This window comes from Chaetodon trifascialis, chromosome 19 (genome assembly GCF_039877785.1).
Source record: "Chaetodon trifascialis isolate fChaTrf1 chromosome 19, fChaTrf1.hap1, whole genome shotgun sequence".
NCBI classification, from domain to species: domain Eukaryota; kingdom Metazoa; phylum Chordata; class Actinopteri; order Chaetodontiformes; family Chaetodontidae; genus Chaetodon; species Chaetodon trifascialis.
This window is the reverse complement of record NC_092074.1, coordinates 12864591-12878307: the sequence shown is the minus strand read 5'-3', so window position 1 is coordinate 12878307 and position 13717 is coordinate 12864591. Positions and strand designations below refer to the sequence as shown.

At 44.3% G+C, this 13717-nt stretch overlaps 1 protein-coding gene across 1 annotated transcript; it reads left to right on the top strand.

The window, feature by feature from the left end:
• The first annotated feature begins 1556 nt into the window (after positions 1 to 1556).
• Positions 1557 to 11164, top strand: rnf217 (ring finger protein 217). Its single transcript, XM_070987546.1, has 7 exons — positions 1557 to 2628; positions 5789 to 6010; positions 6168 to 6332; positions 7331 to 7428; positions 7517 to 7620; positions 9093 to 9164; positions 9908 to 11164. Exons 1-7 carry the CDS (start codon positions 1648 to 1650, stop codon positions 9985 to 9987), a joined length of 1722 nt encoding a protein of 573 aa, XP_070843647.1. The 5' UTR covers positions 1557 to 1647; the 3' UTR covers positions 9988 to 11164.
• Positions 11165 to 13717: the final 2553 nt, after the last annotated feature.

Below are 13717 nucleotides of genomic sequence, written 5' to 3'. Positions count from 1 at the left end.
ACACATGGCTGAAAGGTACCATATACAGTATGTACTTTATAAGGATGGCTGTGTTGGTATGAAGTAGCTATAATCAGGCCTTGTGACTGTGACCAGAGCTGCAGTTCTGAAACTAAAGCCCAACTTCCACAAGACCTTTTTCATATTTTGTCTTGTCATAACAGGAAAATCACAAGTGTAGTAGATAAAAACACTGCATTCTTTTAGGTGTGCTGGCTCAAGGTGCCTGTTCCTGTGCATACTGGGTCACTGGTATGGCTCACTGGGACACTTGATGGAACTGAGCCACCGTTAACCACATTTGTTTCACCTGGGCTTTTCCTGCTATGACAGGCCAAAATGCCTGCGGTGCATTTCATAATTTAAACATGAATTTCTACACTCTTGACCTCAGAAATAGACCAACAAAACAATCCTCGCTCAAAGTCTGCTTACCATCTTTCTTGAGAGCTTTAAATCACACCTCACGGCCTCCATCGGTGAATAGAGTTTGCTCAGTTGTCACGGAGATGTCGTGCCTCAGCTCATGCTTGGTCATGTGATGACAGCGGAGCTATCCCGTGACAACTGTGCAAACTTCATCTGTTGATGAGATGTGGTTGAAAGCGACTAAGTGGACCTTGATTCAATATCGTTAAACACAGTTTGCAAAGGATTGAATTCCGTTTTAATTTACACAGCATCCCAACTTTTTGGAGTCAGGGTTGCAATTTCAGTTGATATTATAACAAAATGTCAGTTTAACTGAAATCAAATGACCCACAGTAAAGTTAGAGCCAGCGGGGGCCTTCGAGTTGTCCCAGTGATGTTACATTCCTGAATGATCTGGTTCTTTGGTACAAATGAAGGGAACCAAGTCGTACTTTTTATTGCTATGACCAAATTCCATAACCTAACCCATCTGAACTATCTGAGAAGCCATCCTTGGAAACTGTTTAGAAAAGGGTGGGCAGTTTAAAAAAAATACCAGGCAGGTGATTGAATGAACCACCTGCTCAGAAGAAAGAAGAAGAAGAAGAAGAAGGAGAAGAAGAAAATGAGGAAACACTCTTCAGTTCTCATATAACTGGTGCTATAGCAGCTTGAAAGCCACCGATCTGCATTTACAATGCAGATCATTCACATTGTTCTGGCAATATGAGTCATTTAGAGCTGCTAAACTTAGTCCATACATGCAAAATTAAATGAAATTGTTTGGATGTCTAAGTTTAAATCTGATCCAAATCTTACCCTTTCTTATTAACCCTCACACAGTAGGGAAAAAGGAGCCTGAAATGGAAGGCAGCCCTAAGTTCTGGCTCTCTTCACAGAGTCATAATTCCCATCACTACCCTGATGTTCCGGGGACCCGGTTCAAGCTGGCCACTTTGGCCAGTTGGAAATCCAGCCTTGGCCGCTCATGAACTGCTGGAAGTCTTTGCTATTAGCTCCAGTGATACTGAAAAACTGTGATATCTGCCGATGCTTGTGCCAGTCTGCCAAGGCTGGACTCCGCCACTAGGCTTCCCATCGGCCTATCGCTGCTCTCCGACACGCTGACGACGACACCCGGAAGCGCCGAGCTGCCTGCTTTGTTTTGTTTTGGTAGTAGGAGTTCGGTAAGAGGTGAACAGGCGGAGGTCCGTGCGGGAGACAATCGCTCGCTAAATGGGGAGAGCCACGTCGGGGATGGAAGATGACGGACCGACAGCCGACGCCTGTAAAATGCCGAGTTTAATCAGCAGTTTCGAGGAGGGGAGGGTGAAAGTGTCCCGCAACCTGCCGACAGAAACTTCACTCGCGGACAGCAAAGTTGAGCGGCCGGTCCGAGATTTGAGCCGTCGTGTCTCCGGATCAAACTTATCCCTGGACGGAGGTGAAAGGGAGTCGGAGGAGAGGAGCGGCGAGGAGGAGAGGGATGCGAGGGGCAACAACAACAACAACTGCAACGGCGGAGGAGGAGAGAGGAGGAGGGCGAGCGCGGTGGAGATTTTGAGGAGGAATTTCGGGGTTTCGAAGTCTCCCTCCCTCCGCCTGAACACAAGCAGTCGGATGCAGTGCGGCGCCGAACACGAGAGCTACGACGGAGACGTTAAAAACGACGATACGAACGGTTCAGGGAGGGAATGTGGCGCCTGGAAGAAGTCTGACCGTGAAACGCGCGGGGCGGGGACTGAAAACGAGCCCACCTTGAGCGACTTGACGACTTCGGATGTCCAAAGAGTTGAATTAGTAACCGTTACCGGACAGTGCCATCAGAGAGGTGACAGTGACAGCAACGCGGTCACTTTAAACGAGTCTTTCAGTGCTAAAGAGCACGTCTACTGCACGGTGTACTGCATCGCTAACGACAGCCATCGGAAAGACGTTGAAATCTCAGACGATGAAACGGTCACGTCTGACGCACCAGAAATGGACTTGGAGACGGGACAGGGAGCTCGTTCGAGTCCTGAACTGGCGCTGTACACATTGGACGACCTGGTGGATCCTTTCGGGGATACGGCCCACCGACTGTCCGCTGTGCAGGCCGGTGCAGACACAACGATGCAGAGTTGCCGGGTGTGCCTGGAAGGGAAATCCATCGCACCCCTGCCCTGCTGCAGGAAGGCCGTGTGTGATGAGTGTCTGAAACTCTACGTCAGCTCCCAGGTTGGTGGGAGGGGGGGTGAGCGAGCAAACGAGGGGGGATTGTACAGTGCAGCAGGGTGTCACAGTGCTGAGGTTGAGCCTGTCCCAGAGGCAGGCATTGCTGGGTGATATAGCAGATGGTTGAAGTGTCCTTGAACAGCCTAAACTCACACCCACACATTTTCACTGTCACCCGTTTATGTGTTCTGTTTGGCATCTTATCTCCCCCAAGGCAGACATGGCTGGGAAAATGACTGGGCCCTCAGCAGGAGCTGGATCTGAGCAATCTGACTCCACGTGTTTTGATTAAGGCTCTAAATTGGCTCTCATAAGGACAATGTTTCATGGAATTAGTCCTGAAATGACTCAGGCTAGCATTTGCAGGTCTCATCTTGTGATATCAGCTGTTTTCCTGCGTATCTGCGTCACTGACACATTCTGCATAAAAATTAGGATCCAGTCAGGGAGGGAATTCACAATAGCTAACTTTATGCACACTTGGGTTCTTTCAGCAGAATTTCCCCCTCTCAGGCTCACCTATTTAAGGGAGATTCACCCTCAGAGGCATTGCTTGTATTCTGTTTTCCATGATTAGTCTAGTTGCAATCCAACAAAGCACAAGTGCGCTTCTCTAGTTGGCTCGTCTTTTTGTGTATTGATTTGTTCCCATCCCAAAATGCCTTGTGTTCATGCCAGAAAATGTGCCGAGCATCCCAGCAGTGTGTTTTTTTCTAATATGGGGAGAGCAGCGCAATAGCAAAATATTTTTGAAGTAAGTCAGCCAAACTAGGTCACAGGAGGGACTCAACATATCTTGTGGCTACAACGCATGCTGGCTCATTCTGCAACAGATTTCTGCCTGCATGATTTTTGAAAGTTGGTGCTCCTGTTCATCTATTCTAGTGGCAGTTTGCACTCATAAATCAGGGGAATGAATAATAGATGGGTGAAACATTTACTCCATTAATTCAGTGGAGCTGTCATGGAAATAGGGACTCAGCAATGAAAGGCAGATTGCCAGTCATTGCTCTCTAACAGCGCCCAAGTGTTCCAGGATCTAATGTTTCTAAAGTGCCTTGTTCATGAACCGGTGCCAGAGATGTAACAGTTTTAGCTCCTTGCTACTGTATCCACAATCTGCTTCACTCTGTTTAGATGAAACCGTTTTTATCAGTCATTCAGACTACTTTTTATCTGCAATTATCTTGCTGTGAAAACAAGGCATGAATAATCCTACAGACACAGAGACAAGCAGACTCTCAGATAAGCACGCTGACAATGAGATAAGGTTGATGTACTGTAAACTGTCCTGTGTAGGTGGAATTTTTTTCCGTTAATGCACTGCAAACTTCCTGTGCACATGCTTTGAGTTAACCCTAGGCAGATACAGGAAGCGTTATGTCAGAGAGATCAGAGTATGTGGTTGTGGATTCAGTGCCTTGCTTATGGGCGCTTGGGCATGGGTGGCAGGCAGGGTAGGATGCAGCATGAGGCTGGATTGCACTGGTTTGGAGCTAACCGTGCTAACCACCCCCACAGCCCTATCAGATGATTACGCGCACCTTTAGCCTAGCTATTTCAACTATTTATCCATTACTTAAGCTTATGGTTTCAACCAGTTATTGATTACTTTAGCGAACAATTTCAGCCATTTATCCATTGTTTTTAGCTGTTTCAACCACTTCTCCATTACGTTTAGCTAATTATACCAACTAATCTGCTCACTTGCTAACTAGTTTTCAAGCCCTCTTAATTGCAGCAGGTTAGGTGCTGATGGGCAGCTTAATGGTTCTAAAAATCTGCATCACATCACTTTGTAGTCCTACGATGGTTTATTGTTGTCCTATCAGAAATATGAGGATATCGTTTTTAGTGTAGTCATAATTTGGATTTTTAGCTAAGTTTAGCAGAAGCATACCCTGGGGTACAAATACTCCTAGTTCCACTAGTTGCACCACATTGTGCACAGTCCTTCACCATTCCAGGCGAGCTATATTGCCTCTGCATACTGACACTCTATATAGCTTTTTGTTGGCTTTTATTTTGTGTTATGGCGATGAAGACGTAGAACCCACATTTTAAGCACAGCACACATGGTGACAGAAAGAATGGCAGCAGCCCGAACCCGTCCAACCAGTCTAGTCATCACAGTGGGAGTGTTTTGGAAACAATGCCAACACATCAGCTCTAATGCCTGCAGAGGATACATTTTTATAATCATGTAATAGGGTTTTAGTCTTTGTGTATATGCGTTTGTGTTTGTGTGTGTGTGTGTGTGTGTGTGTGTGTGCATGTGCATGTGCTGTAGGGGAATGTTGGGTGTGACACCATCAGAGGCTAATGCTATTGTTCTGTGCTTTCTGCCAGCTGTCATTTCTCACACTCTCTCACTGACAAAATGCCTTATCATGTGTCAGTCCAGCAGGTCTCACTGGCTTTGATGAACTGAAAGTGTGAGCAGAGACAGAGCGACACAGAAATAACATATGAAATGAAGAAGTAACCAGAGAAAAGATGCCCTGAGAGGAAATAAAGACAAAAAAAAGAAGAGTTACATGATGGAAAGGAAACAAGAGAATAAGAGATGAACTTCACAGCGGAGTCTCCCTAGGACACTTAATATCCTAGACCAGATTAGATGAGATCTGAACACACACTAGTGTTGCTTGTTTTTTTGTTGAACCTTTAATGAAGGAAAATGTGTGTTCTTGTGAGGCAAATTGTTGATTATGAAATAATGCACCCTGAATCGAGAGCATCCCTTCTACCTCAGGCCCTGACAGGCGTGAATCATCTATGAGGTCCACTTGGTATAACTGACTGCCGACCACTTGGTCTCGACTAGCTAATGTGTGTCTGTGTGCTTTGATACAAATCAACTTCCTCTCTCTCTGCTTCCTCCTTCAGCCTTCCATTCATCATCATTTAGTCTCCATTCTTTAGTAAATTATTAACTGTTTCCTATCAGTGGTGTGAACACTGCATTTGGTACTGACAGTCCACCACAATAACAAAGAAACCCACCATAGTCAGATCCAAAGCGCTCACATGCACACACTGTGGAGGAGGTGATGTTGCATTAGTTATCAGTGCTTTACATGCCAATCTTAAAGTAACTGGTTATGTAACTATATCTGATTTTCCACCAGTAATGAGCACACTTGTCTGTGATGTCTCCCAGGTGAGAATAGCCAAATCTTACATCAGCTGTCCGATCCCAGAGTGCAGTGGCTACCTGGAGGAGGGAGTGGTGATTTCCCATTTAGCCAACGAAGACGTGGCAAAATATCGTTACTTTTTGGAGCTGAGTCAGCTCGACTCCAGCACCAAACCCTGCCCCCAGTGCAGTCATTTCACCTCTCTGAAGGAGCACAACCCCAACCGCTCCGAGCACAAGTACAAGGTAAGATGACAGTTCAGCGTGCCTCCACAGAATACCAGCACAACACGAGGAAAGTGTAGTAACAATCTGCTGCAATTTTTAGTGATATACATACTGTACATGTATGTTCAAAGGTAAGCACGTGTCTTCTGTCTTCTGTCTTCTGTCCCAACATTAGATCCAGTGTAGCAATTGCCAGTTTGTGTGGTGCTTTAAATGCCACGCGCCGTGGCACAATGGGCTCAAATGTCGCGACTACAGGAAAGGAGACAAGCTGCTACGAACCTGGGCTAGCGTCATCGAGCACGGACAAAGAAATGCCCAGAAATGTCCGCAGTGCAAGGTAAAATCTGAAGCCGGTGGAGAACACAAACCGGTACGATTCTGTGTTTTGCTGTAGAACAGTATGGGCAGAGGAATGCATGTGAGGTGGGTGTGTGGAAATGGAAAGAGGGTTGACTGATGGAGGGTGGAACCACTGTAGATGAATAAATCAATGAAGGTTTAGAAGCATGAGAGCAAGGACAGATGATGGATGGAGAGCTGTAGAGAGCTCGATGGAGGCACACATTTTAAGTGCATGTGGACAAGCAGAACACAGATACAACATATTGAAAAACATATTGAAAAAATAATGATGTCTCCGCTGCACAGAACCAAATCTGGTGGACTCACAGTCATAAAACGAGCCTGGTCTAAGTTAGTCTACACAAGATCTAATTTGACCGTCAGAAGATGACTAAAGCGAGACAGAGATTAAGCTAATGACCAATTTATGGCAACTGTTTGCTCACAGCAGCAAACACTTTCCATCTGTGTTCATCGCGGTGATGCTCAGTGTCTCCGAATTTCTGCTCTGGAAGCAGAAGAAAGGATCCTGTTTGACTGTGAAGCCAACAAATTGGTGTCATGCTGTGTTTCGCTGGAAAAGAGGCTGAGAGCAGCTGAACTTACTGCTCAGTTTATAGAAGGCTGCTCGCTGCTACAACAGCCAAAAAGCAAAGATCCCTTAAGTGTACTACTGCGTGCTTCAATAGACGACACTGAACCAGATGCTTTTAGTTTTCAGTTTGACAATAAGTAAAGAGTAAAGTCTGCTAGTGTTGCATTTAGTGTCGCTAAGATTGTACCAATTTTACAGTAAACTGAGCTCAAATGACTCATTATAGTATAATCTTGAGTGTGGAAGTAGAGCGTAATGACGTATTCAACTGGGTTCCAAGATGATAATGAGGGAACTTGCTCTTTAACAATATGATGTATAGCATAGAGTAGAAAACAGACAACCATCTTCTTTTTATCTTTGTTTTTGCATCTGTTTCTACTCCTGTCTGTCTCCAGATCCATATCCAGCGGACGGAGGGATGTGACCATATGACATGCACGCAGTGTAACACCAATTTCTGTTACCGCTGTGGAGAGCGCTACCGACACTTAAGGTTACAATCTTTAACCTTCTTTTCTTTCCCTGACTGCGTTTTCAATCCCTTCCTACATAATAATCTGATTTCATCTTTATGTTGTCAGGTTTTTCGGGGACCATACATCCAACCTCAGCGTGTTTGGATGCAAGTATCGCTATCTACCAGATAAACCTCACCTGAGACGGCTGATTAGAGGCTCTGTCTGTGGTAAGTCTGTGTGTGTGTGTGTGTGTGTGTGTGTGTGTGTGTGTGTGTGTGTGTGTGTGTGTGTGTGTGTGTGTGTGTGTGTGTGTCTGTAAAGAGAGTCCTGAATCTGTACTTTTCTTTAAAAACGATACGAGTGATTAAGGAATTTGAAGTTTTGCACAGATATTCGTGGTCCCCAGAGGATAAATCCTGTGGACATTCTTGATTTTCTTTTTCTGTTGCACCACAGTCAGGCCAAAATTTTAATTTGCCCAATATTTAAGTTTGTGATCAAATAAAAATGTTGATCATTGTTTCCTAAAGCCCAGGATAACGTCTTCAAATGTCTTATTTTGTTCACAACCCAAAGATATCCATTTTATTGTCATAGAGGATTGAAGAAACCAGAAAATATTCAAATTTAAGAAGCTGAAATCAGAGAATTTGACTTTTTTTCCTCTTAAAAAATTACTCAAACAGATTACTCGATTATCCAAATAGGTGGCGATTAATTAAATAGTTGACAACTAATCGATTAATCGTTGCAGCTCAGTTTGTTTGCAGATGATTACATTCTGTTTATGTGTGCAGTGTCCCAGCTGGAATCAAGGTCGTAATAAAATTGCATATTCAGACTTTGAACCTCCCCAGTGTGACAGCTACTATTATTAGGCTCTTATTTGCCAAATTTGGTAAATTTCCTACATCGCTCAGAAAGCCCATGGCCCAAATTAAATCAGCATTACCATGTAGCACTCAGCTGTGGAGTGTAATTGAAGATTAGTGAGAGCCTGAGTGATAGAAATCACAGTGGAGTCGTTTTTTTTTCTTGTCACTCACTGAATAAATACCTTAAAATGTCTCTGCATCGCCTAATGGTCTGGTGAGACTCCTACTGAGAGCAAACAGCCGTGATTCATCTGTGATGGACATGAATTTACCCCAACAGCAGTGAGCATTTCTACATTTAAGGCCACTGAGGAGAGCTTTATAATGAAGTGTGAAAGCACCACATATCATATTGTTAGTTCTAATTATCAAACATATCCATGAGCAAGCCTCCAGGAAGTTGAGCTCCTTTGGTAAATTTATTTGACTCTGCTCTCCATGACAGCTACAGCTAGTTATATCAGCAGGGTGCCTGGTGAAACGGGAACCAATTTGTCCCTTAACAAGAATCATTTACCCATCACTGCGCTGTCTTCATGATGCGGATTGTTAGCGGCACTGATTTTGCATGTAATAAGAGACGTTTTACTGATGAAGGAGCTGATTTTTTTCCCTGCTCAGCATTCAGCTCTCTTTCCTCCACAGTCAAATTAACTTAAATATGCTGCAGAGATGCCTTAAAATATACAAAATACAAAAATGTAACAAAGCAACACATTAATTTTGAATGAGGCCATTTCTTTTCAATATGACATTTATTCATTATGAATGATTACTATTCTGCTCCTCTCCCTTACCCCCTTTTTTTTTCTTCTTCTCTGCAGCCACTAAGGTGCTGATAGCTCCTGTGGTCATTTTGCTGGTCGTGGTGCTCGGAGCTCTCGCGCTGGTGATAGGTAACATAATTATCCACATGAACACACATGCACACTAATCAGGGTGAAGCTCCAGAGGGAACGGTAAACAGATAACAGCTAAATGGTTCGACTGTATTACAGATATTTTCTTCATGCATCCAAGCAGGTGCACTGTCCATGCAAAAAAAAAAAAAATCCAACATATATCATGCCACAAACACGCCTGTATATTGGCATGTGTGACACACTCCGTTATATACAGGAACACAATGTACACATGTCGTCATATAAAGGAGAAGTAAACTGTTTTACATCCAGATTATCGCTCTCTTGCAGTCACTGCCTTTTACTTCCTGAAGCTGCGTTTACCAGTAATATCATCCAGCTGCACTCTGTGTGCACTCTGTCAGACAGTATTGTGAACTGCTGAGGCCTCAGCTGAACTGTAATTAGTGTTAATCTCTTTCTCGTGTCTGTACGTCTGACAGATGATCCGCTGCAGGCTAACATGCCGTGATTGCAGATTCATATTTATTATGTTCATTATTAGAATCCGTGTTGTGCTTCTGTCTGTCTCCCAGTTCTCTTTCTTTTCTGCTCAAATCTGGTTGCAGTGAGCTGTAAGATGGAATAATCAAATCAAACCCATATAGAAAACTCATCAGAGCTAGTATTAGTTTATTAGATATGGCATTAGCATCATTAGAAACAATGCTTGTCTGCTCAGTCCATCTGTTTCCACTCTCTGCCCTCATCTCTGCAACCAACGTCTCTGTCCACAGGTTTGGTAGTTTTCCCGGTCTACTATGTTTGCAAGAGGAGGAAGAAGCAGCGCACTCAAGGCTCCGGAAGGTGGATCTGAAACGTGCCCTGCGCCTCATCTAGACCACGCACACACAGCTTGAAAGACGACGCCCACATCTCCTCAGGGATGAACACGCCGGCCTGAGTCATCGCAAAACTCTGAGCTGAACATTGCAAATTTAACACCGGCAATTAGGCAAGTACACAAACCGACACAGCGATGCCTGGATAACACACGTCATCACGTCGAGAATTTTTGTGTCCCATGGGAGCGCTGCTGCGAAAGGAATGCTTTGTCAGGATATTCAAGCAGAAAAGCAGACTTGACGTCTAGAGCCACCACTGTCTCGTGAAGTGTTTGAATCCTTTAAATCTCAACTAGATTTCACAGCCATCAGCTATTTCACTCAGAGAACTTTCTTGCCGGACTCCTCTTTTCCTGTGACACATGACAGGAGGATTCAGTGTGTGCATTTGCAGCTTTTGACTCCTCAGTCACACATTTAACAGCAGCCGTCTTTCAGGAGAACAAGTTCAGGTCATAGACGGATTCGGTTTTGTTTACACCCTCACTGGTGTGTGAACTGGAGCCTGTTGATTAGCCTGATGGGATGTGTTGGATACCAGAAATCGTGAACACTGACTGCTGGAAGAGCGTGAAGAGGATAGGAGGAGCTCTACAAACAGAGAAATGTGGGCAAATAAAACCTTCTTTATTGAACTTTTGCAAATGCTTCTTCAAGTGCAGGATGGAAACTGAATCTGGAACAAGCCATGATGGAAGAATTAGGTCTCACAGATGCAACAAAGCTGGACGTTGTTCATCTTCCTCTGCTGGAAACTCAGCTTTCATTGGAAATTGGAAAGTCCCGTAGAGGTTCGATTGTTTGACTAGTACGCACTATTCAAAATAATATGACAGGACAGAACTTGGAGGGATGGAAGGATGATGCTTCACTGGCTAGGATTAGTTTGACTCTAGGATTAGATTGTGTTTCCTCACCCTAAGAGCAAAATATTGGAAATGCCAAGTGGAATTTTAGCAAGCCTCCATTGTTTTCTGTTAAATCAGGTCCTCCCTCTGTCTGTCCCCGTCTTCCTCGCTTTCCTTTGGTCCCTCCTCTCTGCCTGCCTGGCTGCCTGTCTGCCTGGCTGGATCGTGGCTCACACACCCTCCCTGCCTGGCAGGTGGTCTCTGCTGTGCCCACTGAGTGTATGCCAGTATCTGCATCATCAAAAAAAAAAAAAAAAAAAAAAGCTGCTGTGGCAATTGTGCCAAAACAAATCGCTGAATGTGGCAGGACAGACCTGTCCCTTTGTTAGATTTTGTATTATTTGTGTTTTAGGGGTTGCCTGTTGGTTTGGGTGCTGATGCTGTCAGTGTGTAGCGGAGTCTGCAGGAAGAAAACTTACATGAGTTGGAGGAAGTTAATTTCCCAAATAGCTTTCCAAAAGAAATGACTGAACACATTTTATTTTATTTGCAGATGGTACCTGTCGATATACAGAAGTATTTCACGATTTTGATGTGTTTTCATGTAGCCTGGGTGGTGGTTTGCTTAAGAGTTGAACAGGTTTTCTTTAAAGAAATGAGTTCAGAGGTTATCATCTGGTTGCCGTGCACTGAATATGTGGTTGGATTCCATTTGGATGTTCATTATTAGGCCATCAGGTTTTCAAGATGCAGAGAGTTTGGATTTGCGTCACAGTTGTTGCGGTGATGAGAGGACGTCTGTCAGCTTGAGCGTTTGGATGGTGACGTGGTGGTTTTTAACGTCCACACACGCCCTCTGTCAGCTCATTCTCACTGGCACACACTGCAAGGAGGCACGCACGTGGATCGCTGCCAGGAAACCGGAGATTTACAAGAGCTTTAAAGGTCGTCACCTGGCAGCAGCCAGCTTGCTGTCCTTCACTTATCCCTCTATCCTCTCCTCCCTGCTGTCATTCCTTACTTTTGAAAATGGGCAGACATCCGCTGGAGCTGCGGCTGCTGCTCAGTCACAAAAATCCCCCAAACTGGATGCTTTTGAGCCTCTGATGTGTGGAAATAACCCAGAGCTACAGTACCTGTGGTGCACGCTGCTGTCAAGTACAAATGGGTTTTTGTGTGTGTGTGTGTGTGTGTGTGCTCATCCTGCCACCAATTGGAGTGATCTGTTTTTTTTGTTTTATTCTATTATGAACATGTTTTAATGGAGAGACTCAAGGTAAGAAAGACAAGGACAAGCACAAGTGAGAAAACCGTGATAAAATGAGAAAAAGCTCACAGGAAATGTGTCCACTGGAAGTAAACACTCACAGTTAAGATAATAAGTGGTTAGCGGTGGATGATATCCGGAGTGTTGCAGCACATTTCATCACTGAAACTTCACTAAAACCAGAGGCATGAAGGAAAAACAAGGTCGATGTTTGTGCATGCTGGACATTTTACAGTGCGACTCGCCATGAGTTTGGCTTTTGTCCCAGGGATCCGAAACATTTTTCTACATCTGGGAGTTAATGAATACCAACTTCTGCTAAAGAGCACAGAGTTCCACACCGCTTTCAGTAGGTCTTGACTCCGGGTTTGAATCCGCTCTCAGGGAGTTTGCTTTCTGTTCACTGTACCCAGAGCTCTCCATCTGCTGTGCCACACAAACTGCTGAACAGCACCGCCGAGTCCAAACGCTTCTGATGTGTTTGCCCGGAGCTGCTCACAAACCATATTTAATTCCAGGAAGCAACAACGCTGTAGTGTCAGAAGAGATCCAGACATCTCAGTGATGCAAACGCTGTCTGTGTTTCCCAGGCTGACTCAGCGGGTTGTGAACGCTGCGTGGGGGTCACGGCCTGAATCTAAGACTGAGAAGTAGAACAAGAAGGTATGCATTAGTAATACACCACTGGGAGGTTGAATGTGTAAGTTATGCGCCAAACAGAAACATTGATCCACTTAACGGTTGCTCACTCGCATCGTATGCACACGTGTTTCATCTAACTGCTCGGCTAGTTCTACACTGACATGTTGAAATGCTGCATTTTATTGTTCGTTTGAATGACTGACATGTGATTGACATTTGTACTTAAATTGTCTTTAGCACAGAGGAATGAGTCAGCAGAGAGAGGTTAGTTTAATGTACTGTGGCTGATTTTTATTTTTATTTTTTATAACGTCACCCCATTTTAGTGAAAACGTTGCCCGACAGTTTCCACTGTACCACCGCTGAAACAATCAGTCCAATCCGGTATCATTGATGTTTTATTAATCATTGACATCAGTCATCAAGTACCAATACATAATATTTGGCCAACATAAGCAACTTCTTAGGAGCACGGGTTTACAGTCAGATTTATTTGGCAGTTGCTGTCAGGCAGTTATTATAGTGTTAATTAGGAATTCTGCCCCTGTGTTCAATGTTAAAATGCCATGTGGAAATGCCACCACTGCTTTATTTTCTTCTATTCCTACATGTTACTGACATGATCGCTGACATTAACTAAATACTCAACAGCTGTTTTGGGTAAAGCTTAACATGCAACAAACATTTCAGTGACTTGAGAGTTAGGTGTATCGGCTGGCTGATGCCCCTGGCCTTTTTGTTTGTGTTACAATCCCAGTGATATCGGCATATATATGCAATAGTGCCTTCACAGCCATTATAGATCAGGGTTTGTCAACTTGTGGTTCAGGGCCCCTGCTCCAAAGATAGCAAGTGGGGGTAAAAAAGAGTATAAAATCTCCTAATATGGGCGCTTAATAAAAGTGAAATCACTGGTGAATATGTCTGTGGGTTTGCTACCCCAGA

Excerpts from the sequence above, each read along its gene's own strand:
- rnf217 (XM_070987546.1), top strand. The coding sequence starts at position 1,648 with ATGGGGAGAGCCACGTCGGGGATGGAAGATGACGGACCGACAGCCGAC. Across the intron at positions 6,333-7,330 it reads AGAAATGTCCGCAGTGCAAG|ATCCATATCCAGCGGACGGA; the intron begins GTAAAATCTGAA and ends GTCTGTCTCCAG. Across the intron at positions 7,429-7,516 it reads GAGCGCTACCGACACTTAAG|GTTTTTCGGGGACCATACAT; the intron begins GTTACAATCTTT and ends TTATGTTGTCAG.